This window comes from Sebastes fasciatus, chromosome 3 (assembly GCF_043250625.1).
Source record: "Sebastes fasciatus isolate fSebFas1 chromosome 3, fSebFas1.pri, whole genome shotgun sequence".
Classification (NCBI taxonomy): Eukaryota; Metazoa; Chordata; class Actinopteri; order Perciformes; family Sebastidae; genus Sebastes; species Sebastes fasciatus.
In genome coordinates, this window is record NC_133797.1 from 26,627,545 (window position 1) to 26,650,509 (window position 22,965).

General features: G+C 38.6%; 1 protein-coding gene and 1 pseudogene across 1 annotated transcript; both read right to left on the minus strand.

The window, feature by feature from the left end:
- Positions 1-5,389: 5,389 nt before the first annotated feature.
- LOC141764595 (arachidonate 12-lipoxygenase, 12R-type-like) overlaps positions 5,390-22,965 on the minus strand; it is a 66,872-nt pseudogene continuing 49,296 nt past the window's right edge.
- On the minus strand, positions 6,744-15,954 carry LOC141765395 (polyunsaturated fatty acid lipoxygenase ALOX15B-like). Its single transcript, XM_074631449.1, has 14 exons — positions 15,781-15,954; positions 15,435-15,603; positions 14,890-15,097; positions 14,558-14,720; positions 14,048-14,170; positions 13,833-13,936; positions 11,712-11,866; positions 11,414-11,557; positions 10,669-10,872; positions 10,083-10,252; positions 8,777-8,898; positions 8,534-8,634; positions 6,878-7,048; positions 6,744-6,764 (listed from the first exon to the last, which is right to left on the minus strand). The coding sequence occupies exons 2-14, from the start codon at positions 15,576-15,578 to the stop codon at positions 6,744-6,746; spliced, it is 1,830 nt and encodes a 609-aa protein (XP_074487550.1). The 5' UTR covers positions 15,579-15,603; positions 15,781-15,954.

Genomic DNA, 22,965 nt, shown 5'->3' on the forward strand with positions numbered 1-22,965 from the left:
ACGGTTGCTATATCGTGACAGTAGTACATGAAACAGGTAACCTGAAAAAAATCATGTCGCTCTCTGTCCTCCAGTGTCCTCCGGTGCTCCTAACGACATCTGTAAGATTTCACATACCGGAGGAAAACAAGCAGTAAGAGCTGATCTGAGCTGTCCAGCTGCCGCGGCTGTCAATCACTCGCGAACTCTGACCAAACGGTCAAACTAGGCAGCGCTGATCAAATATGAATCAATATGATGTTACGTTGATGCCTATTTATCGCCTCAAATGTTTTCAGAATCATCTTGTAGTGCACGGTTTATCTGTAAGATGAGAAAGTTTGTGACGCCGCCGCAATTGTGAAATCTGGTGAAGGAACGCCAAGTTCCGGTCACATGACCGGAGCACAGCCAATAGCAACGCTCTCTCAATGAAATGACCTGTGATTGGTCAAAGTCTCCCGTCACGGGCTAGATGTTCTAAAGCCTGACGAGCAGTAGCTGCTTGGGGCGATACAATAATCGCCCCTCTCGTATTAATTTGAGGACGCTGATTGGCTAAATTTAATGTCATTCGTTCATAGCTTGAATCAGCTGTTGGCTAAGCTGCTACATAGACCCGCCTGCTGGGGGTGATTTCTCCATCGCCCCAGAGTTGAACTTCAGACATACAGACAGACAGAGGAGAGTCAGACAGGCAGAGGGGAGTCAGACAGACAGAGGGGAGTCAGACAGGCAGAGGGGAGTCAGACAGGCAGAGGGGAGTCAGACAGGCAGAGGGGAGTCAGACAGACAGAGGGGAGTCAGACAGGCAGAGGGGAGTCAGACAGACAGAGGGGAGTCAGACAGACAGAGGGAAGACAGGGGACGTGCAGGAAAACCATATATTTTGCACGGATGATTTTCTGTCATAATTTATACATATTACTGTGTGCATTCCATATTTTAAACACACAAATATTGACAATTTAATTTATTATTAGTAGTAGTAGTAGAAGTAATGTTTTTTTTGTGTGTGGCTGTCGGGCTGATGATTTTTTTTTTAGGTTACTTGTTTCATGTACTCCTGTCACGATATTGCGACCGTTTTATAAACATAACTTTTTTTAATCATATTTGCTCCAATCTCACCTACTTCAGCTTTAAGGAATGCTTTTAAAAGATTGCTTACTAGTAAAAATGCATTTCAAGTTCAGGGTATACCCTTAATGGCCAGCCTCTCGTGAAGCGGTTCTTGCAGGGGGTCTGGAGGAGGTAATGCCCGGTGATGCTTGCCCTTGGTGAAGGGCTCTTTTGAGCCTCTGGGGCGCTCCTCTCTTTTGCATCACTCATCTCACCTCAAGCGCCATAAATAAGAAGCGCGACACTCCCACCTAGTGATTAAAATGCATTTTTACACCACAACAATACAGCATCACATGATTTGACTTCCACAACACATGCTGCCACACTCATTCAAAATATCACAGTGTACACAGGGAAGTAAGAACCGTAGCTGAGTTTCATGCAGTAAATAAACTGCATGAAAAAAGCTGCATTCATTTAAATTGACCTACTTTAACCGGACACCTCGTGTGAGAACTCATCATGCCTGTTAAGTTTTGGAAGCATACTACTGCTGCTGCTGCTGCTGTTTGGAAATTCAGTAAGTAACCTACCTCAAAAACGTACCTTAAACTTTATTACATTCACCATAAACATACATGTATTTACATGTCAGAAGCTGTGGATCAGTTTAAGGATGACCCACTCTACCCACTGAGCTACAGCTGCCCCTACCTCTGAGTTTTGAAAGGTTTTTACTCTACTGATGACGCCCTGCCATCGAAATTCAAAACAAATGATTGGTTTCAAATTGATTGTCATTTCTTTAAATACGCAGACAAACATGACTTAAGTCTTAATGTGAGTTATTAATACTGTTATTAATAGTGCTAAAGACATGTTAACATCAGTAATGTTGGGTTAAATCAGGCTCATATGTTTTTAGTTGTTGTCAGTTCAGTAAAACAAATGCATGCTTGTTTTTCATCTAGAAGTCAAACTGTTCAATATATATATTGTTATATCTGTAATATATGGTTTAAAACAACTTCCACAGTATTTTAAAAAACGTTTGTTGGTATGTAAAGTATCTTATGTTGAAGCATTATTCACAACCTTTAGTGGACAGTCAAGGTTACCAGGTCAAGGTTACTAGGGAGGAGAAAAAGGATGCCACAGCTGTGTAAAAAGAAGGAGGATGTCATAACCTTTGTTTGTTTAGCACAATGCCTGTCGCAATAATTACTAGATCGACTTATCGTACAATATATGGACATGAACTCAATCATTTTTACATTATTCACTTATCGTATGATAAGGTCCATTCTGTTCTGCAATATCTCAGGAACGCCTTGAGGGAATTTCTTCAAATTTGGCACAAACATCCACTTGGACTCAAGGATAAAATAATTAGATTTTGGTGTTCAGAGGTCAAAGGTCAAGGTCACTGAGACCTCATGTCCGTCCCATTCTCATGACCACGATATCTCAGGAACGCCTTGAGAGTATTTCTTCACATTTAGCACAAATGTCCTCTTGGACTCGAGGATGAACTGATTAGATTTTAATGGTCAAAGGTCAACATCACTGTGACCTCAAAAACATGTTTTGGGCCATAACTCAAAAATGTATATGATAATTATGAAGATTTGTACTAAAATGTCTAATAAAATAAAATGATGAAATTTGATTTAATAATTATAATAATAATAATAATAATAATAATAATAATACATTTTATTTATATAGCGCTTTTCTGGAAACTCAAAGACACTTTACACAGATAAAATGATCATAAAACAGTTGGCCATAACTCAAGAATTCATATGCTAATTATGACAATTAGGAAGAAATGATGAAGTGATGACATTTTGGACAGACATGTATGTAAACTGCAATTTGACTGGTTGGCTGACTCATACAACCGCAAGGCAGTAATTCTGGTTTAATTATTAAAACCGTTTCACACCAGACACGGATTTTCATCCAAAAAAATTTGCATGTAAATTTATAAAAACAGATTTTGTGGGTTCTTATGAATGCTTGCACACCCCTACAAAACATTAGTGTGGGGAAAAAAAAATATTCGGATGGAACTCGATTTCAGCAGATTTCTGCCTGTGGAAATATATATATATGTTTGACCAATGAAATCCTTTGTTCCAACTGATTGATGTCATTCTGCATAATAAGTAGCCATGTGCTTCTGGTTGTTGCACAGAGAGTGTGTATTTTCGGAGCAATGGAATTTCAAAATAACAATGGGCTGTCCTCTCCTCAACAATAATCAATAATGTACGACAAACACTACTACCTCAACAACCAAATAAAGGACGATATATGGCTGGAGATCTCCCAGCAGCTGAGATAGGATGAAGATGGTAGCTGATATGCACTTGCTAACGAGGAACGGAACGGGGCTAGCCACAACAACTAATGTTAGCATTAGCGTCAAGTTTGGGGCCCGACTAGTTTATGTGTAGTTAACGTTGACCCTTTAGACAATCTCTGTCTGGATAGGTCTTTGTTGTGTGGAGTGGACACGGGCACTATTTAGGAGGAAACTCATTTGGCCTCATTTGGCCTCATTGACGAAAATGAAACACGGCAACGCGGATAATTCACAGTGGAATCAGTGTTCATAGTTGTCATGCAGAAAATTTGCATGTGGATTTTCTGTATTCCCGCACTACATTTTTGCATCACTCTGGTGAAAAACGTCTTTTATGCTATTATATTATCATCATATCAGTGGCATTAAATGGTCTTAAAATTATGCTAACATCGTTTATCGCAATTATTTCTCAGACAATATATTGTCTAACAAAATTAGTTATCGTGGCAAACCTGTTCAGCACCTGGCTGATAAGGACATAAGGTTGGTCAATATTGCCATACTATAATAATAATAATAATATTTCCTATTGTGACTGATATTGAGTGACATTATGACTTTTTTGTTTTTGTTTTTCTTATTAGGAGGGTGATGCTATGTTGGCTCAATGTACTGTAATTTCAGTCATGTTAACAAGCAATTAGGATTCATTGTCTTTACCACATGTAGTCTGAAGAAATGCTGTACTATGGAAGTTAGTATTGCAGTAGCTACAGTATATGCGATGAAGCAAGCTTGAATTGGGATGGTTGAAGCAGCATTTTATGTGTGATTTTCACTAACTGTTTTAGTTATGTTTTGATTGTGGTTAAAAAGTAACTCATCATTTAATTTTAAGTTAAATATCCTTACATGTAGTACTCTATCAGAGCTGTCATTTTGTTGAGTTAAAAAAAGGTAATATTTTGTTTTAGATTTTTTTATTAGCTCTTTCAATGTAAGAGCGCTGTGCGTTCCCGGCATGTTTTTGGAGCTGCAGTGTCATCAATAAAGCTTTTGTGAACCATCAGTTAAAAAGAGTTAGACCATCATTCAGCAGGAAATGCTACATTAATTGCATCCAACTCATTGCTGATCTTACTCATTTAGTTCCTGGCCATTGCTGGCCTTATTCATTTAGTTCCTGGTTATTGCTGGCCTTAGGTCTACTTCTAATAAACTAAGCATACTATGTTCTGTGTTATAAAAGTAATTTATTTAAAAGTAAGATGAAACAGCAACACAATAACAACAGAGACAAACAGTTCATACAGATACAGTACACAGCATATAGTAAAAAAAGCAAAACATAGGTCCCTAGTGTTTATACTTCATTATGACAATAAGTCATAAGGCACAGTTTACTTCTAAAGTGTATCAATCATAATGCAAATTAATATTTTTCCCACAGTGATTTATTTTGATAAGATGCGCCGTATATTCATTGACAAACAAAGAAGAAGATTAAAGATGTGGATTATGATTTAAAACAGAACATTTTCCCCACGGTTAAATCAATTAAGCTGTAAAGAAATTACAGACAGAACAGAACATGTAGTTCTTCCCTTTCCCACTTTTGTTAATGTGAAGCTGAATTTGGCCAACAGCTGAGGAGGTCACACCTTCTGACATTCAAATGGTGATGGCCTTAGGACTACTTCTAATAAACTAAGCATACTATGTTCTGTTTTTTGAAAGTAATTGTTTTTCACATGAGAAGAAACAGCAACACAACAACAACAGAGACACACAGTTCATACAGATACATGACACAGCATATAGTAAATTTAGCAAAACATAGGTCCCTACAATTGATTATACTTCGTTATGACAATAAGTCATAAGGCACAGTTTACTTCTAAAGTGTATCAATCATAATGCAAAATATTATTTTTCACAGTGATTTATTTTGATAAGATGCCCCGTATATTCATTGACAAACAAAGAAGAAGACTTAAGATGTGAATTATGATTTAAAACAGAACATTTTCCCCACGGTTAAATCAATAAAGCTGTAAAGAAATGACAGACAGGACAGAACTTGGAGTTCTTCCCTTTCCCACTTTTGTTAATATGTAGCTGAATTTGGCCAACAGCTGAGGAGGTCACACCTTCTGACATTCAAAGGGACACACTATTTTCTACCACATCTGGATCCAGGTATGTGTATGGGACCTCCAGATTCTTGTTTCTGATTTTGATCTGTGTACTTAACACTTGAAGCTCTTGTTGAAAAAGCTTCATCAGCTGGCAGGGAATCTCCTCACTGAAATGGTCGTTGTCGTACTGACCAAGAAAGACCTGATGACATCAAAGATACATTAGACATAGATGTTTTCCAGCAACATTTTAAATGTTTATCAGACATAAACTAATGGCAATGTAATGTACAGTTGTAGGTAGGGATGTCACAATATCCGAAATTTTGTAGTTGATACCAATACCAGTGAAATTCCTTTATTCTCGATACCAATTCGATACCACGGTAAAAAACTAAAATAAAACAATAAATCCCATGTACTTTAACATACACTCCTTTATTACCGCTTGCATTCTGGTTTTGGTTAGGGAGTTAAACGGGTCATAATTCCCTCTCTACTATCTATTTTATATTGCTGTGAAAACATCTCCCTCAAACAACTGGATCTATTCAAATTTCTCACTAAAAATTACATTTGAACACATCATGATAAAGTTATAATTTACTTTCGCCCAATAGAGTGGTGCAGGAATGATGTATTTTTGTAGGACAAAACGTTAAAATCTTTTCAGCTTGTGTTAATCGCAGATCTTATTTCAGTCACCTAACCAAAAATGCATTCAAAAGACACATTGACTTTGAGACGAGGGAACCACTAAATTGCCACGTCTTAGGACTCATTCCTGCAGCACTCCATACTCATTTTTACTGAAAAGAAGGGCTGTTCTCGACTACTGTTGACCTGCTGTTGCTAAAGGGTGTCTCTGTGCATCGGTTTCCGATGCTGAAGGGCACTTACCAAACGGTGGTATTTGACAAGTTGGGAGTGAGAACCGGTCGGGTAAGCAGCACAGTCCTGCATGGAGCTAACAGCTAACGTTACCTAGCTCTCGTTCTGACGATTTCAACACAGATTTGTTGCTCGCAATGTAGCATTATCAGGGAAAAAATAGAGGGCGTCCCATGGACGAGTCGATAGTGAGTTTACTGCGTCTCAAACACATTTTCTATCGTCCCCGGGACAACGGGACACCATTAGTCTCGAGCCCTGACAGTACCTGTGGTACTGTAGAAAAATGAGTTCTGTCACGTTTTCAGATTATTGGCATCGGTTTGGTACCAAAAGTATTGGTTCTTGTGATATCCCTAGTTGTAGGAAGTGGATTTCTTCAGTGGGTCAAAGAGGGTATTTGTGTTCTAATGACATATTTACTTACTTTAAACAACCTGAACATAAATGGGATTTATGTAATTGAAGTCATGAAGTTATGGGCACTTACCGAGTCAGAGGACTGCTTGCTAAGAAGCCAAATGACAGCCATTCCGTTAGCTGTCGTGCCCTGGTCAGGCAATGTCTGCAGCATCCTGGCCTCACTTGTTGTCCCCTTTGTGGTTGGTGGAGGAAGTCGCAGGGTGGTGGGAGTGTTGGGCATCCAGCCACCATAGTCAAACTGCAACGAATGAATGATTGACTGATGACTGATTAATACTCTTTGAAGCCACGCCATGTTGTACTGTTGTTCAGTCGGTCTGCTATTGATTGATTAAAATTTGGATTGGAAGAAATGGAACATAATTGTAGGCATTCATGGTCCCCAGAGGATGAATTTAGTGATCCCCTGACTTTTCCTCTAGCGCCACCATGAGGTTAACATTCTTGGTTTCAGAAAAATGTCTCGACAACTTTCAGCTGGTTTGCCATTAAATTTGGTTCAGACATTCATGTTGACCTCAGGGTGATAACGTTGGTGATCCTCTGACTTTTCATCCAGCGACATTATTGGATCAAATTCTTATTTGTCCAATACTTTGGTTTATGACCAAATACCTTAAACACTAATGACATTCCCATCAGCCTCCGCTGTACTTTCTGTTTTGTGCTAATTAGGAAATGCTTGCACATGCGTGCATGTTAACAGGGTATACTAAAGCCATGGGCACACTACCCGCATCAGGAGCGCGAGGCGTCTGCGTCGCGTGGTGGCTGCGTGATACAGGAGTCTGGTGTTCACACTAGACGCGTGTTGGCTGCGTGTCGGCTGCCTGTCAGCTGTGTTTCTGCTGCTGCTGTCAGCCCTTTCTTTCTGCATAAAGTTTGCCTTTTAATGACCATTTAACTTCATGATAAATATAATTTATATTTATTTTAGACAGAGAAAGGTTCAGAAACGTGTGGTAATTAGTAAATAATAGTAATAATCCACAATTAAAACTCCATACTGTATTCATTTATGATGCTTTCCAAGTCACTGCTTGTTCCACATCACTGTCCGGCACATATTCAGAATAAAAGCCTCTTGTTAACAAATGAAGGAATTCTGTGCAAAGAAAACCCGCTTTAGGGCTTTTATTTTGAAATGAAAGCAGGAAGTGTTAATTTAAACCCCAAACTTTATCAATTCTTGGAGCACTCAAAGTGACTGCGTGTTCCACAGCACTGACTGCTCATATTTCAGAATAATAGCCTTGTGTTAACAAATGAAGGGATTCTGTCCATAGAAAAAACGCCTGAGGGCTTTTATTTTGAAATGAAAGGAGGAAGTGTTGATTTACAAATAAGTTAACTTAACTTTACTTTTTTTCATCTCCGTAACATATTCTACAGATAAACCTCGAAACTGTAGTAAAGTCTTGCTGGTATGATGTTCATATACAGTCAATAGATCACCTTCACTGTCTGTGACATATTCTACAGATGTCCAGTATGTTAGCATTGTCATTGTGAGTATGTTAGCATTTGTTGCATTTAGCAGCCTCACAGACCTGCGAGCATGGCTGTAGAGACTTGTTTATGTTAACGATAACAATCTTCAAAGTCAAAGGTCACTTTTTTGGCCAGAATTCATCCACCTCTCTCCAGTCCAGAAAAAAATGCAAAACCTCATGAATCCATTCCACAAAAATAGCAACATTATAATTGAATTAAAAGGCATCACCTGTCCAGTGTTCACAGCCGAGTGCTGCGCTGAGCAAGTGAAGATCACCATGGTGACAAACTTGACCAAGTCTTTCACGGTGGTGAAGCTCTGAGGAATTCCTAAGAATCAGAAGGAATAAACTGCATTACTTAAAGACATCTAGAAATTAAAATATGACTTATGTTTGCATTATGAAAGTATAATGATACATAAAAGTGCACATGTATCATCATTAAGATTGAGCTTTTCTTTAAAACTCACCTGTTTCTGCTTGGGAAAGGAATCCATGTTCAAAAATGTCCAAAATCCACTTCTGCACTAATGTGTCGCTCTCGACCATAGCGTCAGTCCTGTAGTAGAAGCTGAGCATTCCCTTCACAAACCTTTGAGAAATGAGAACAAGTTCTGTAAAACACATTCCTAGTTGAATTATACAATTGTTTTCTTCACACTGTAGTAGTGAGACACTGTTGTGTTAGACAATTGAATGGCCATCTCTTTAGAATGATCAGTTCTGTTCTTTTGAGGAATTTGGTGCAATATACGGCACAGTGGATCATACAACTTTAATATTACAGTCGATACCTTTAGATGGACAGAAAACACTATATTTCTTGCAGTTTTTCAGAAAGACTGATTACAGAAATCATTTATGAGAAATGAGTTAGATAAGTGAACAAAAGCTTGCTAATAGAGAGGGCAGGATTGGGGCCCTCTTATTTTCCTATTTCAGGACGCTGTGTTGTGAATGGTCTCTTATTTAAACAGTAAATTGTCTTAAACAATATGTATTGTATCCCCAATATTTTGTTTACAGTATACTGGTTAATACAGCCTCAGTCAACAAAGTCATGTTAAAGCAGTCAGATACAATACAATACAATTCACTTCTGATCAGTAGTGGCAAAATCAGACTAGGCTCTCGTTGCAGAGTAGGATAGCCAGGCAGGTAAATGGGGAAGAATTAACTAGAATAAAATTGACTCTAATCATTTGTATTCTTGGGTTGCTTTCCAGTGAGGACTGCTGCTCCCTGCTGGAGCAATGTCATTAACACAGATGTGCAGTCTTTGTGCTGATCCAGCTGATCTGTCCTGTCCTCATTACCATCATTAGTTTTATGTGATTCAGTTGTTTGCTTGGTTTCTAGCACTAGTTGTGTTTAACAACTTTTTCCCCTGCAAATGGAAAAGGAAAGGAAATCCTGTGCTGAAATCTGAGACACACTGTGTAAAGCACAGCAAACTACCTATACTACCTGTAGATGATATCCCAAAGTTTGGCGTGCTTCAAAGTTAAAATATATGCCTATACCAGCATCTCTAAATTTCACAAATGAACACATTTTATCTCTTTGTTTAAGCAATACACAAAAAGAAATGTAAAAATAACAATTTGTAGTTTTACGAGGGGGGTTACATGCTGCAACTATTTCTTGATAAAGAGTGGCCATGATGAAATAAATCCTTTATGAGAAAACCAACTGTGTTACAAGAGAAAAAAAGCCAGCTGGTAGAGAGGGCAGGATTTGGGCTCTTATTTTCCAATATCAGGACACCTGTACTACCTGTGGATGATATCCCAGAGCTTGAGTCCATCATCCCTGTAGTAGAAGTTTGGCACATCCTTCAGACCTCGCTCAGCAATGTCCTCTGGTATGCAGAGGGAGCTGTAGGTCAGTGAGGCCAGTGATCCTTCCAGGTATCTCTTCATAGCATCTCCACCAGAAGCTGCATGCTAAGGAACAGTCAAATATGTAAGGAATATAGTTAGAGACAGATACTGTACATGATATTGAAAAACAAACTTGTTTGATTGTTTAGGTAATGGTCTACTGAGTGTGTTGGTGTTTTTGTACATGTTTGAAAAATCCCTCCTCCGATATTAGAAGCTCTCGAGCCAAGTAGTTGATATGCAGCGTGTAGCGAGTGTGATATACGAGGAGCTGAGGGAAAGAGGGAACTCTGTTAGTGACACTATTACATGTTAACAAAGTCAGAAATCTTGACGCTTCTATACCATTAAGAAGTGTGAAATACTTGAAAATATATACACATTAAAACATTATGATTCATCAACTTTGGAAGATACAAAAATCAGCAAGTTGAAAAAACTACAACTACAGTTAGTTCAGTATTTTCCCTTTCAGTTACCTTGTACAGTGGATGCCCCTCCGGCACGTTGCGGTGCAGTGACACTGCAAAGACTTCAGCCAGCAGATGAGTGCGCAGCAGGTGAACATTGAGTTGATGCTCGTGGAAATCTGCTCCTCTCACAAAAATCTTGGCCGTCAACCAGTCGTACTCAGAATCGGTAGGATAGAAGATGGGGTTGTCATCTGCTGGAGTCTGTTTCAGCTGCAGGAGAAGGAAGGAGGATGTGGTTCATTCAATCCATTCAATTCATTACCAGTACTGGTCAATTATGTTTTATGTTTGACTATTTACTATAGCTTTCATCTGCTTTTTAGTTTGATACTCTGAAGTGGAAATTCACATTTTCATTTAATCCCAGGTGAGAACACAGGGTCACCTTGAGAACAGAAGCTTTACTTTCCTCAGTCTTACAAACATCAATAGTTGTGTGTCATGTAAATTAGGTTGAATTGACTTATTTGCGTCAGACTCAACTGTCAGCCTGTTAAACTTGGATATGGCTATGGGAGGAACCTTTTTACATGACTCGGGAAGGAAGAAATGAACTGCCTTTCCTATCAGAGAGGATTCATAGCTGCCATAGATACTATTCATGGTAGCTGCTACTTGCAAATACACTTTCAGTAAGTTGGTTGCTTCCTGTCGCAGGGGAACCTACATCTTACGATTTGAATGATAGTTGTCTAAATCAATACTCAAACTTAAAACGTCACTATTAGCTATATTTGAGTGCTAATCTCACCTGAATAGCAATCGGCATCAGCTTTTTGTCAGGTGTTTTGTGGAGCAGGAGCAGGGGAGCCATCAAGTACTGCTCCTTCCCATGGATGGTGTTTGGTGTCAGTCCATCCAAACTCTTGTAGTCACACAGGAATATGTTGCCTTCCTGTGAGGATGAGAAATGATTTGACGCACATGCATAAAGTTTGCATATTACATACTCTATACTAAGTGAACATGTAAGTGCAACATGCAATTCTAAATTAACATGTCATGGGGAAAAACATGACTCTAAAATCAATCAAGGTCAAGGCAATCACCTTCATTTCATCTGTCAAGCTGAGGGAGACCTTGACGTCAGTCACAGGAAAGTTCTCGGGCAGAGCTGAACAACGCCGGATCAACATGGGATTGACACCATTTAGATACTGGTAGCCAAAAAAAGCGTCCTCCTTCCAATGTTTCTGGACGTACGCTGGAGAAAGAACAGAGTTGAACTTCAGTGAGTTTCAAACTTTGTGCTACTCTGGAAAATGAGAAACAAGAACAGGATTGTTAAGGGACATATCAGGGGTATAGATGAGTGTTGTGGTGTGTATGTTGTGTTGAGTAATGCAGTGAGGCAAGGCAAGTTTATTTATATAGCACATTTCAGCAACAAGGCAATTCAAAGCGCATAATTACATAAAACATTAAAAGCATCGAGAAAACTCATTATAAAAGATATAATTAGTGACCTAAACAATTAGCTAAGCATCAATCTGTGGGTTCCTCACTCTACATCAAGTGACCTAAACAGTTGCTTAAACAGCAAACTGTGGGTTCCTCACTCTACATCGGTGACCATCATGTCATTCCTTTCATCAACAGATCATCCATGCTTTTATCTCCCCTAGATTTGACTATTGCAACACACTTTATTCTAGTCAGGGTTATTATCGTAAACTAAAACTGAAACTAAAACAAAAATAAGCACTGGAAAATGTTTGTAGTAAACCGAAAATAAATGTAATCCTTTAAAGGGACTGTTTGTAACTTCTTACACGTATAAATCAATCCGGGTTGGTGTCCCATGAGCGCTCGTTCGCGTGTGGCTACGCTGTTCAGACTCAGACTCCAACACAAACTACACGGAAGCACCAAAACCGCAAAGTTATATCTAGTGACGCCCGTCTTGCAAAACAGTGTTGGCCGCGTTCGGAGGACGTGGGGGAGACCGTAACTTTGGTCTCCAGGGCCGGAGTCTCTGCTGTACTCTGCTCGCTCCACCTCACGTGCATGCGCGCACACTACACACTGCAGAAGAGTTAGTTGAAGTAGCTAGTGAATGTACAGTGGAGACCAACAGAGGTTTCCCGTGTCTTGTGAAGTGACGGGGCTCCGCAACGAGTTACGTTATTGTCTCCGACCATGTGCCGGTGTCTCCCCTGTTTCCTCCGGCCGCGGTCGGGAGGCTGAAGCAGGAAAAGTCAACACTAGGATCAGCAGTGATTCATGGAGAGACCTTCGTCTGGTCAGCTAACATTACTGCCAAGCAGCTGAAATATAGAGTGATATTGTGGTTTGAGCTGAAGTGTGTCGCCTCACTGTTTTGACGGATGCTTGCTCACATTCAGGTAGCGCGTGCACATGAGCGAGCGCGAGCAACAGGACGCTGACTTTCGTTGACTTAACGGCCACAGGTGTCGCTGTTACAACAAATTTCTGATTCTTACAAACTGTCCCTTTAAGAAAAACTAAGACTAAACTTAAACGATATTTCCTGGTTAAAAAATGAATACAAATAAAATAAAAATATATGATTTTAAGATTGTAAGATTTTTAGCTATATTATATCACTACCAAAAAAAGGAGACAGCATTCATTTCCGTCAACTCTCTTGACATTGAACCACAGAATATAAATCGGACTTGACATTCCAGTGGATGACGCTATGCTGCAATTACATCACAAATAATCCTAGTCTAGTTTTGTAAAATTAAATAACAGGAACGTGATGCCATTTAACCAAGCTATTCAGCTCAGGTCCAATCTGAACCAACTGGGGTCAAGATGAAATTGCAGATGACAAGTTTTCTACTGAGTGTGGTAGTGAAAGAGTACTCAATTTGATTCCCAAATGAAAATATTTAAACATTGTGGCCATTCTTTCACAGTTCTCCAACCATGAATGTATATGTAGCTACATACTTCGGAGACATTATTGGCCCTAACAAAAAAATACTAAAACTACTGTAAAATGAAAACTAAAGAAATAAAAACCAAAACTGGCGAGCACACTCTGAAAACGAACTTATTAAAACTAAATTGAACTTTGTTTTAAAATGTGTTACATAAATAAAAGTGTGTATTATTATTATTATTATTATTATTATTATTATTATTATTATTATTATTATCATGCATACAGTGTAAAGTATTCTATTCAATTATCATAGTACCTGACATTTCAGTCCGTTTGAACCAGAACACCCCATCGATATCGTCAATATCATTCCAGGTATCCTTGGAATGACAGAGTCCCTTCAGGTATATCTCACCCAGACTAGAAAATAAAAGCAGAGAGTAATTTTACATTTTATGATGCCTTAAATCGCTTTGATAGGCAGGTACATAGTTACATAGAAAGATATCTGACAGCATTTGAGGACCTTACCCAGTGCCTAACGTGTAGGCAAACTCGCCGTAATGGCGGTAGGAGAATTTGGCCGCATGAGGCAGATGATCAAAGCTTTCAGCCTTCATGTGGTGGGGTATTTCCTCTTCAGGCTCATTCCAGCTGGTAAAAATAGAGAAGAGCAGAGTGGTGAGGAACTTTGGACAGTCTAGATCCCTGTGTATCTGCAGTTTTAATTTAGAGAATGCAAGCATACTTGACACATATTTATGTAGTAAATATTGCAATTTTGTAAATGTAAATGTAAATCAGCTTTTATCACACATTGTATTGTACACAGCACAGCACACAGTGTGCGCCGCCCCCCCACAACATATGTTATAGTATACATTTTACAATACATTTTAATTAACCCTGGCAGGTGTAACAATGTCATATGGTGGTTAATTCAAAATGATATATCATGAATATATTCAACCAAAGAGGTTTGGATACATATTAGTTTTGAGGTGCATAAAGTTAAAGCGTGTATAAGCTCTGAGCTCTCACCGATAGTCTTCGTTCAGGGGATAGGTCAAGTTCATCATAACTGATCCACTCCTCTGAGTTGAAAATGCAAACTTACCACTAAAACCTCCACCATAACCTCCACCACTAAAACCTCCACCATAACCTCCACCACTAAAATTAAGACCGTAACCCTCCAGATGACCTTGAAGAAAAAAACAAAACAGGGTTCAAAGTTGTTGATATATACAGTGTATTAGCATGAATTTACTCCAGCATCTTTATTGTCTAACTTGCAGAACTTGTCTTTCTTTTATGTGTTCTGAAGTCAGTGAACAACATACAGGCTGTCAGACAAGCTAATTACCACAAACCTCTTTCCTCTGTGAAGGAGACCAGCGCACAGTCAATGATCCATTGTAAGATGAGAAACTTGTCGGTCTCTCCCTCAGGGGATTTCACTACCACCTTGGTTGGAAACCATTTAGAGCCTTCTGGAAACTCTGGGAGAGGCTGTTTGTATAGCTGTATCTGCTGCAGCTTTCCAATGGAGGCAGGGCAGGACACGGTAAAACAAGACACCTGGAGTAACGACAGAAATGGTTTTAAAACATTTATACAAGAGATAAAGTCTATTTGATAACCAAGAGCTGTAACTTCTCAATAATTAGCATACAATACTGAATGTGGAAGGGTGGACAAAATAAAAATTGTGCAATAGGCGCAATATGTCCACTGCATAAAATAAAACATTTTTTACATCCCATTATGGGGATTTTTTGTTGCTTTGGTGACGTTTGTGCCAATATGAGTCTGAGTTGGCGAGGGTTTACATCAGCTTCTCTAATTTGACATATTTAGATTAAGTTGAGGAAACGTGTCATACATTTAAACATAGAGAGGGATATTTCAGACTTACTGCCCCTCTGGTGAAGGGTGAATCTCCTTCGAGTTTCTTGTGTTCGCTGCTCCCGTCAAAGCCCACCAGCTTGATGAAGACATTGTCTGAAGTGCCGGCATCGTCGAGAAAGGAAGTTGATATGGTCACTTCATAATCCACCATTTTCACTCTGGAAAGTAGAAGAATCCTGGTGGGGAGAGAATAATAATAACCATTCTCAGCAGTTATTAGCATAACTGTCACTAGATGAGCCTGAGTGCAAAAAAACTTTAAAATACTGGTATCACAAAAAAATGGCATTGGAAAAAGATATAACAACTAACATTAAATTTGTCTTTTAAATTTCGTAAAGCATCTCTCTTACCTGTTAATAAGACCAAGAAGTTCCTTTGATGAACTGCTCTTTTGTTAAAAGAAATCACCGTGGATTTCTCTTTTTATACATATTGTGTGGGAGTGTCAAGCCAGTGAAAATAGGCGGCTCTGGTGGTGGTGTGCTGGACCTTTGCCAAATGACAGTAATGTGATTCAAATAGTGATGCCTTAAGGCAGTATTAGATCATTTGATAATGACAAACCAGCTTTTCCACTTTTAAATGTGAGACATCCATCCATTATCTGTAACCGCTTATCCTATTCAGGGTCGCAGGGGGCTGGAGCCGAACCCAGCTGACATTGGGCGGAGGCAGGGTACACCCTGGACAGGTCTAATGTAAACATGAGACAGTCAACGCAATATTCAATCAATATTGTGTTTGCTGTGGCGTGGGTAATGGTTGCCTTAATTTAGTTTTCTTAGTTGTGTAAGTTGTTTTGGTGATTAGCAATATGTCAATTGCCACTCTTATAATGTCCTTGTATAAAGGGAATATATGCCTTTTCACTTTATAAATGCTCTGACACAATTGTATGTTCATGCAAATGCCAATAAACATTTTTATTTTTTTTTAAATGTGTTGGTTGTGATTTTCAGCTGACAACAATAACCAGACTAAGGAATTCTCTCATGAAAAAGAAAACAAATATACCATGTAAAAGAGGAAACTTTTACATGTCTCTCAGACTGCAGGATGTGGTGGGGCAGCCTGGGTGGATATGATGAGCCTAACTGAATGTTGCACAATCTGGCAGAACATAACTGATCATCCACCCTGAATCTGCTCACTGTAATTAACTTACCTGTAACTGGCGATACTCCATATCTCAGTTATGTGAACAGAATGTTTGTTGTTTTCCCACGGTTGATCAAACAAGTTCCTGAGAAACATTTAATAATAATTGGGATAATTGTTGACTACTTGCCACAGAAATGGTAAGAATAATCCACTACGCTGCAGATGTCAACAGCAACGGTTTTGGGCTTGCCGGCTTTGGTCCTTTTGGTGGGCCGGGTCAACGACAGCTCACAGAGGTTGAGCCACAGACGACCAGCAGCAGTGACAGAACTGGGTCCTTTTTCAGTTTCTACGTGTGCTGCCAAATGGGTTCATCAAGGGTCCAGTGTTTAGGATTTAGGGGGATCTATCAGCAGGAATTGAATAGAATATTCATTACTATGTTTTCTTTAGTGTATAATCACCTGAAACTAAGAATCATTGTGTTTTCGTTAGCTTAGAATGAGTCCTTCATATCTACATAGGGAGCAGGTCCTCTTCACGGAGTCTACTATGTTGCTCTGCCATGTTTCTGCCCAGAATGGACAAGCCAAACACTGGCTCTAGAGATAGCCTTTCACGTTTTTACGTTACCTGAAGGCCACCGTAGTTCTCCGGCACGCTTGGAAAAGTGAGGGGTGAGCAGAAGGGTAGTCAGTTGGTTGCAATCTGCAACCACACTTCTGGATGCCACTAAATCCTACACACTGTATTTTTAACCCATTACAACATCACAGATCGTTAAACAAAAACAATCTACATGCACCAGCTCAAACATAACGTTCATGCTATTAAAACGGAAGTTGTGTGTTAATATACCTGCATATTGATCATGGATGTATTAAGAGAACTGGATACAGCGTTGGAGGTGGGCTCCCGTTCATTCCTATGAGAGTTGCTCAGTGGCGCATGAAGCCAAAATGGCTCAATTGGCGAGTGATAAAGTACCCGGATCATCCGGCGATCTTGCGCATGCATTGGGCCCATAGAGCGGGCGCAGTACCGTTTCCTTTAACTCCGGCTCCCAGCGCTCGGTCTGGGTCTCATTCACATGAGATTCTAGATTCAGCTATTAGTGCATTTTACAACTTTTAGGACCTACTGATTTAAATAAGGGCTATTAGAGTGTTCGTAGTGGGAAGTTGATTTACCTAAAAAAAAAATTACAGATACAGATGTCTCTTTCCTAATGTAAGTCTATGGGAAAAAGTATTTTTGGGCCCAATGGCATCACGTGATGGACACGGAAGTTGTAATACCACCGTCTGCCCACCTGAAAATTTGCTTCAAAGCCTGGCGCTCTTCCTGTGGGCTTGGTATTGATGTCCTGTCTTCTCCACACGTTTCCATGGACTTCAAAAGTCCCTCCCTCTCATTTACTAACAGTGGATGATGCCAAGCTGTCACTCCCATCGAGACTGGCCAATAGGGACGTGTCTTACATCTTTCTGCGTAGGTCCCGCCCACGAGATTTAGCTTTTGGATTTGCAAACAAAAGTGTTTGGTTCACATTACAGTGGCAGTGGGCAGTATATTTTTGGCACCATTGGGCAAAAATTCCATAATAACCTTTCAGCATATTGTAATTCAAGTGCTCTGATAGATAACTAGACATCTACACCTCCTCATGGCTCTGTTTTCAGGCTTTAAAAAATCTAGCCCATGACGAAAGACTTTGAACAATCACAGGTCATTTCAGTGAGAGAGCGTTCCTATTGGCTGTGCTCCATTCATCTGACCGGTACTTAGCATTCGCAGAGATTTCAACACGGCTGCTGCGTCACAAACTTTCTCATTTTGCAGCTGAACCGTGCACTACAAGATGATTCTGAAAACATTTGAGGCGAGAGATGGGCATTAACGTTACATTATATTGATTCATATTTGATCAGCGCTGCCTAGTTTGACCGTTTGGTCAGAGTGATTGACAGCCGGCTCTCATAGTCAGCAGATGGACAGCAGACCTCAGATCAGCTCTGACTGCTTGTTTTCCTCCGGTATGTGAAATCTTGCAGATGCCGTTAGGAGCACCGGAGGACACAGAGGCACATGACATTTTTCAGGTCAACTGTTTCACGTACTACTGTCAGAATATAGTGACCGTTTTATAAAAATAACTTTTTTTAATCATATTTGCTCCAATCTCGCTTACTTCAGTATTTATACATTATTAATCACACATTTATTATTTATAATATAAAACATTTTTTGATTGCAGTGTGGAAAGCTTTGCTCTCAAACATATTCTGATTGGTTGCATAGTAAAGAAACAAGAGTCACTCCATATACTCTAGCTCACTTACTAAGCCTGCTAAAGCCTCTGAAAGACAGCAAAGTCGGCCGAGAGCGCCGGCGCCCTCAGCGAGTGGGAGAGATATTCCAATGTAAGGGATGGGGGACATAATCCACAGTCCTAATAATGAGTAATGGGCAAAGCAAACTAGATCCAAATTAAACTTCATATTTTCTGGATTTCTTACAATTAGTTTTGTGTGTTGTTGTATGTGTGTGTCTGTGGCCTGTGATGCGAGTGACATTTCAACAAAGTGCACTCCTGTCTGAAAGTTTTCTCATGAAAAGGTGGCGTGCAGATAGATGTGGCCATGGATCAATGCCACCACCCACTCGTGGAAGATTTATTACTGAAATATGTCATAGACTTTAATTATAATGAAGCTTTTATAACTGGAAAAAAAACGGGGCGGACACAGTAACATTTACTGCAAGCAAGAACTTTACAACACTCTGAAATAAATCCTGTCTCTGTGAAGCTTATAATGATCAGTTTCTGTTGATGTGTCAGAGAGGCATTCATTAAACTCTATGGACATTTGTAAAATGTGTGTTATATTGATAAATGTTTGAAACAACATGTCATATTGTAAGCAACATTTTATATAATATGATTCAAAATGCTACAATTTTTTGCAGAGATTTTTTTATTAGATTGCATCACATATCATCGTATATTATAGAGGTGTTCATGTGATTGTGTCTTAATTAGTGAAGTTTTAACAGGCCGGTTTTACCATTCACAACAAATCCTGTATGCATTATTGAGAATTCTCTATTTGCTCACAGTTTTACGTGTTCATGTGGCGCACAAGTTCTGAAAAATTGGAAGCAGGAAGCATTCCTGTTTATGGACATCCATTCACTCAATCATCCAGCTTTTGGCTGAATGAGAAAGACTACAGCATTCACTTGGGCACACTTCAGATAAGGTCTGACAAGATTGTTTGTGAGCTTTCTGAACACGATGCATTCAGGTGTGAAAGGAAAACCGTGGAAGGAGGTTTGCGCTCTCCGAGTGCCATTCTAGTTATTTTGATGTTTTGTAGTGATAAATAATCCAGTGTCTCTTAAACTTTCTGTAATGTTGATATTCAGTTTAATCATTGCACGTTAAGTGCAAAAACACTTTATAATAACCCTCATTAATAAATGGTAAATTGATAGTTAATTAAACTTTAGTTAATAGTTATTTTACTGTTATCAAACAATAAAATGATACTGATATTTACTAATTATTAGTAATACTATAATTTGTGTTATTTTAACAGTTTATTGTTTTACACATTATAACATTTTATATACTCTATTAAGTATTTGTTACAGCTTACCAAATGATTTGTAAACATAAACATTAGATATTTATAACTCTTTGTTAATGGTTACTAATTGATTTGTAAAGTGTCTATTAACATTATTTGGATGGATATTATAAAGTTGCAACTAATGATTATAATACCCTGTTGAATGTTAAATCAAGTGAATATCTTACAAAGTCGCAGCCTTTTTAGTAAAAAATTCTGTGTCCCTGGTACTGTCCATCCACATCTCACATTGTCAGATGTGACATCCCATAAACCTTAAATTGATGTTGCCACAGTCTTCAGTTTTACTCTTGTAGCACTTCACACTCTATATAAACTTTACCAGGCTTTCACTGAGAAAATCAGTTGCGTGAAAAAAAATTCACCAACAGTTCATGGGGCGCTGCCTTAGCTCACCTGATAGAGCGGCACTCCCTGTACAAAGGTTGAGTCTTTACTGCAGCAGCCCAGGGTCGAACCCAGCCTGTGGCCTTTTGCTGCATGTCAATCCCTCTCTCCCCATTTCATAACTGTCTCTCTTTCACCATCAGTAAAGGCATTAAAAAGCCTAAAAAATAGTCATAAAAAAAAAAAAAGGTTCAATTGACTTATCTGTAACTTGTATTACTGCACATCTCAGGAATGTGAGCATCAGTACATTTGTTACTTTTGCTTTGTAAAAGACACAATCAAGCTTGTTCACACAAGTTCCTGAGAAACACTGAGCTATAATGTCTGAATGTTTTGTAAGGAAGAGAGGGGGTGCAGATAGCCATGGCTCAATGCCTCCACCCACACGTGGAAGATTTACAACTGAAATATGTCATAGACTTTAATTATGATTAACGTTTTATAACTGGAAAGCCGACAGAGCACAGTCAAGCAGAGAAATGCCTCTTTGAAAAGTAAACATACTCAGCCTAATTCTAGTCTGGAAGTAAGTTACCCCATGAAAGACATAATGCACTGTTGTGTTTATTGATCCATTGTAACACATTAGTTAGCCATGCTGTTTTCATTTCTAATCTGGTCTATGAAAGACCTTGGGTCTAATTATTGTTTTTTATGTTTTGTAGTGATAAATAATCCAGTGTCTCTTAAACTTTCTGTAATGTTGATATTCAGTTTAATGATTGAATGTTAAATGCAAAAACACTTTATAATAACCATCATTAATAAATGGTGAATTGACAGTTAATTAAACTTTAGTTAATAATTATTTTTACTGTTATCAAACAATAAAATGATACTGATATTCACTAATTATTAGTAATACTATAATATGTGTTATTTCAACAGTTTATTGTTTTACACATTATAACATTTTGTATACTCTGTTAAGTATTTGTTACAGCTTACTAAATTATTTGTTAATATAAACATTAGATATTTATAACACTTTAATGGTTAATAATTGATTTGTAAAGCGTCTATAAACATTATTTGGATGGCTATTATAAAGTTGCAACTAATGATTACAATACTGGGTAATACATACTTTGTAAAGCATATAAACATAATTTACATACATAGTTAATACTTTGTTAATGGTTAATGATTGGTGTCTGGCCCATTTATCTATGCAATGCTTAGAGACGTTTTACAAACTGTTTCTTAAAAGTTTACAAATAATTTGGTAACCATTAACAAATACTTAATATAGTATATAAAATGCTATAATGTGTGCTACAATAATCGGTCAATAAATAGTTTAGGAATATAATCAGAATGTAATTGTTATCGTCTCCTATCAGCTATAAACAAATCATCTCATATTACACAAACTAATGATAAAATAACGTAAATTATAACATTACTAATAATTAGTAAACATTATTATCTCCTTCAAAGGCCCTGAAGTATTGTTTTCACCGGCATTGGTTTGTTGGTTTGTTTGTTTGTCTGTCTGCGATAGATTTGAATGACATTTTTTGGAGGGGTGGGGTGTCGCACAAATTAACAATAGTTATTTTACCTTTAACAAACAACAAAATGATAATTAACTAGAATGGCACTCGGAGAGCGCAGGCCTCCGCCAAAGTGCTTGACTTTAAAAACAGATCACAGCTCACAGCTGGCGGTACCGTGAGGTCGATTTTGGTGGCGATCCGGATCATGATCCGGATTCAGGAATTTTTTTAAGAATTCCGATCAGCCTGAGTCTTAAGACCACAGGGTATAACACATGCGCAGTGTAACTGATGACGCGTTGATGACGCATGACCCCGCCTTCATCCTCCTTCTGAGAGCAGAGAGATACGTGTGTGGATGTGTGGTGAGACGCCGAAGTGCGAGAGCTGCTGGCCATCAACGGTGAGAAAGAAAAAAGAGGTAGATGACGGGATGAGAGACAACGTAGTGTAACGTTATACAGACATAACAAGGCTGCTGAATGAGAGAGGCATCCGACGATATGTTATACGGAAACACACCGTGTCAGTAACAAGCCGACCACCTCACGGTACCGCCAGCTGTGAGCTGTGACCTGTTTTTGAAGTCACGCACCTTGGCGGAGGTCTGCGCTCTCCGAGTGCCATTCTAGTTAATTATCATTTTGTTGTTTGTTAAAAGTAAAATAACTATTAACTAAAGTTTAATTTATGAATGATGGTTATTATAAAGTGTTACCTGCAAATCTATTCATGAAGTTATAACTTTTATATATTTTGTGTCCTACACATTTCCATCTGCATATTTCCCCTTAAAACATGTGATTGTGTAGCCATTAGACAATCTTACCAGAACATTTCTTCCTCTTTTCCTTGAAATTTTAAACCATCTTCCAAAGTCGCAGCCTTT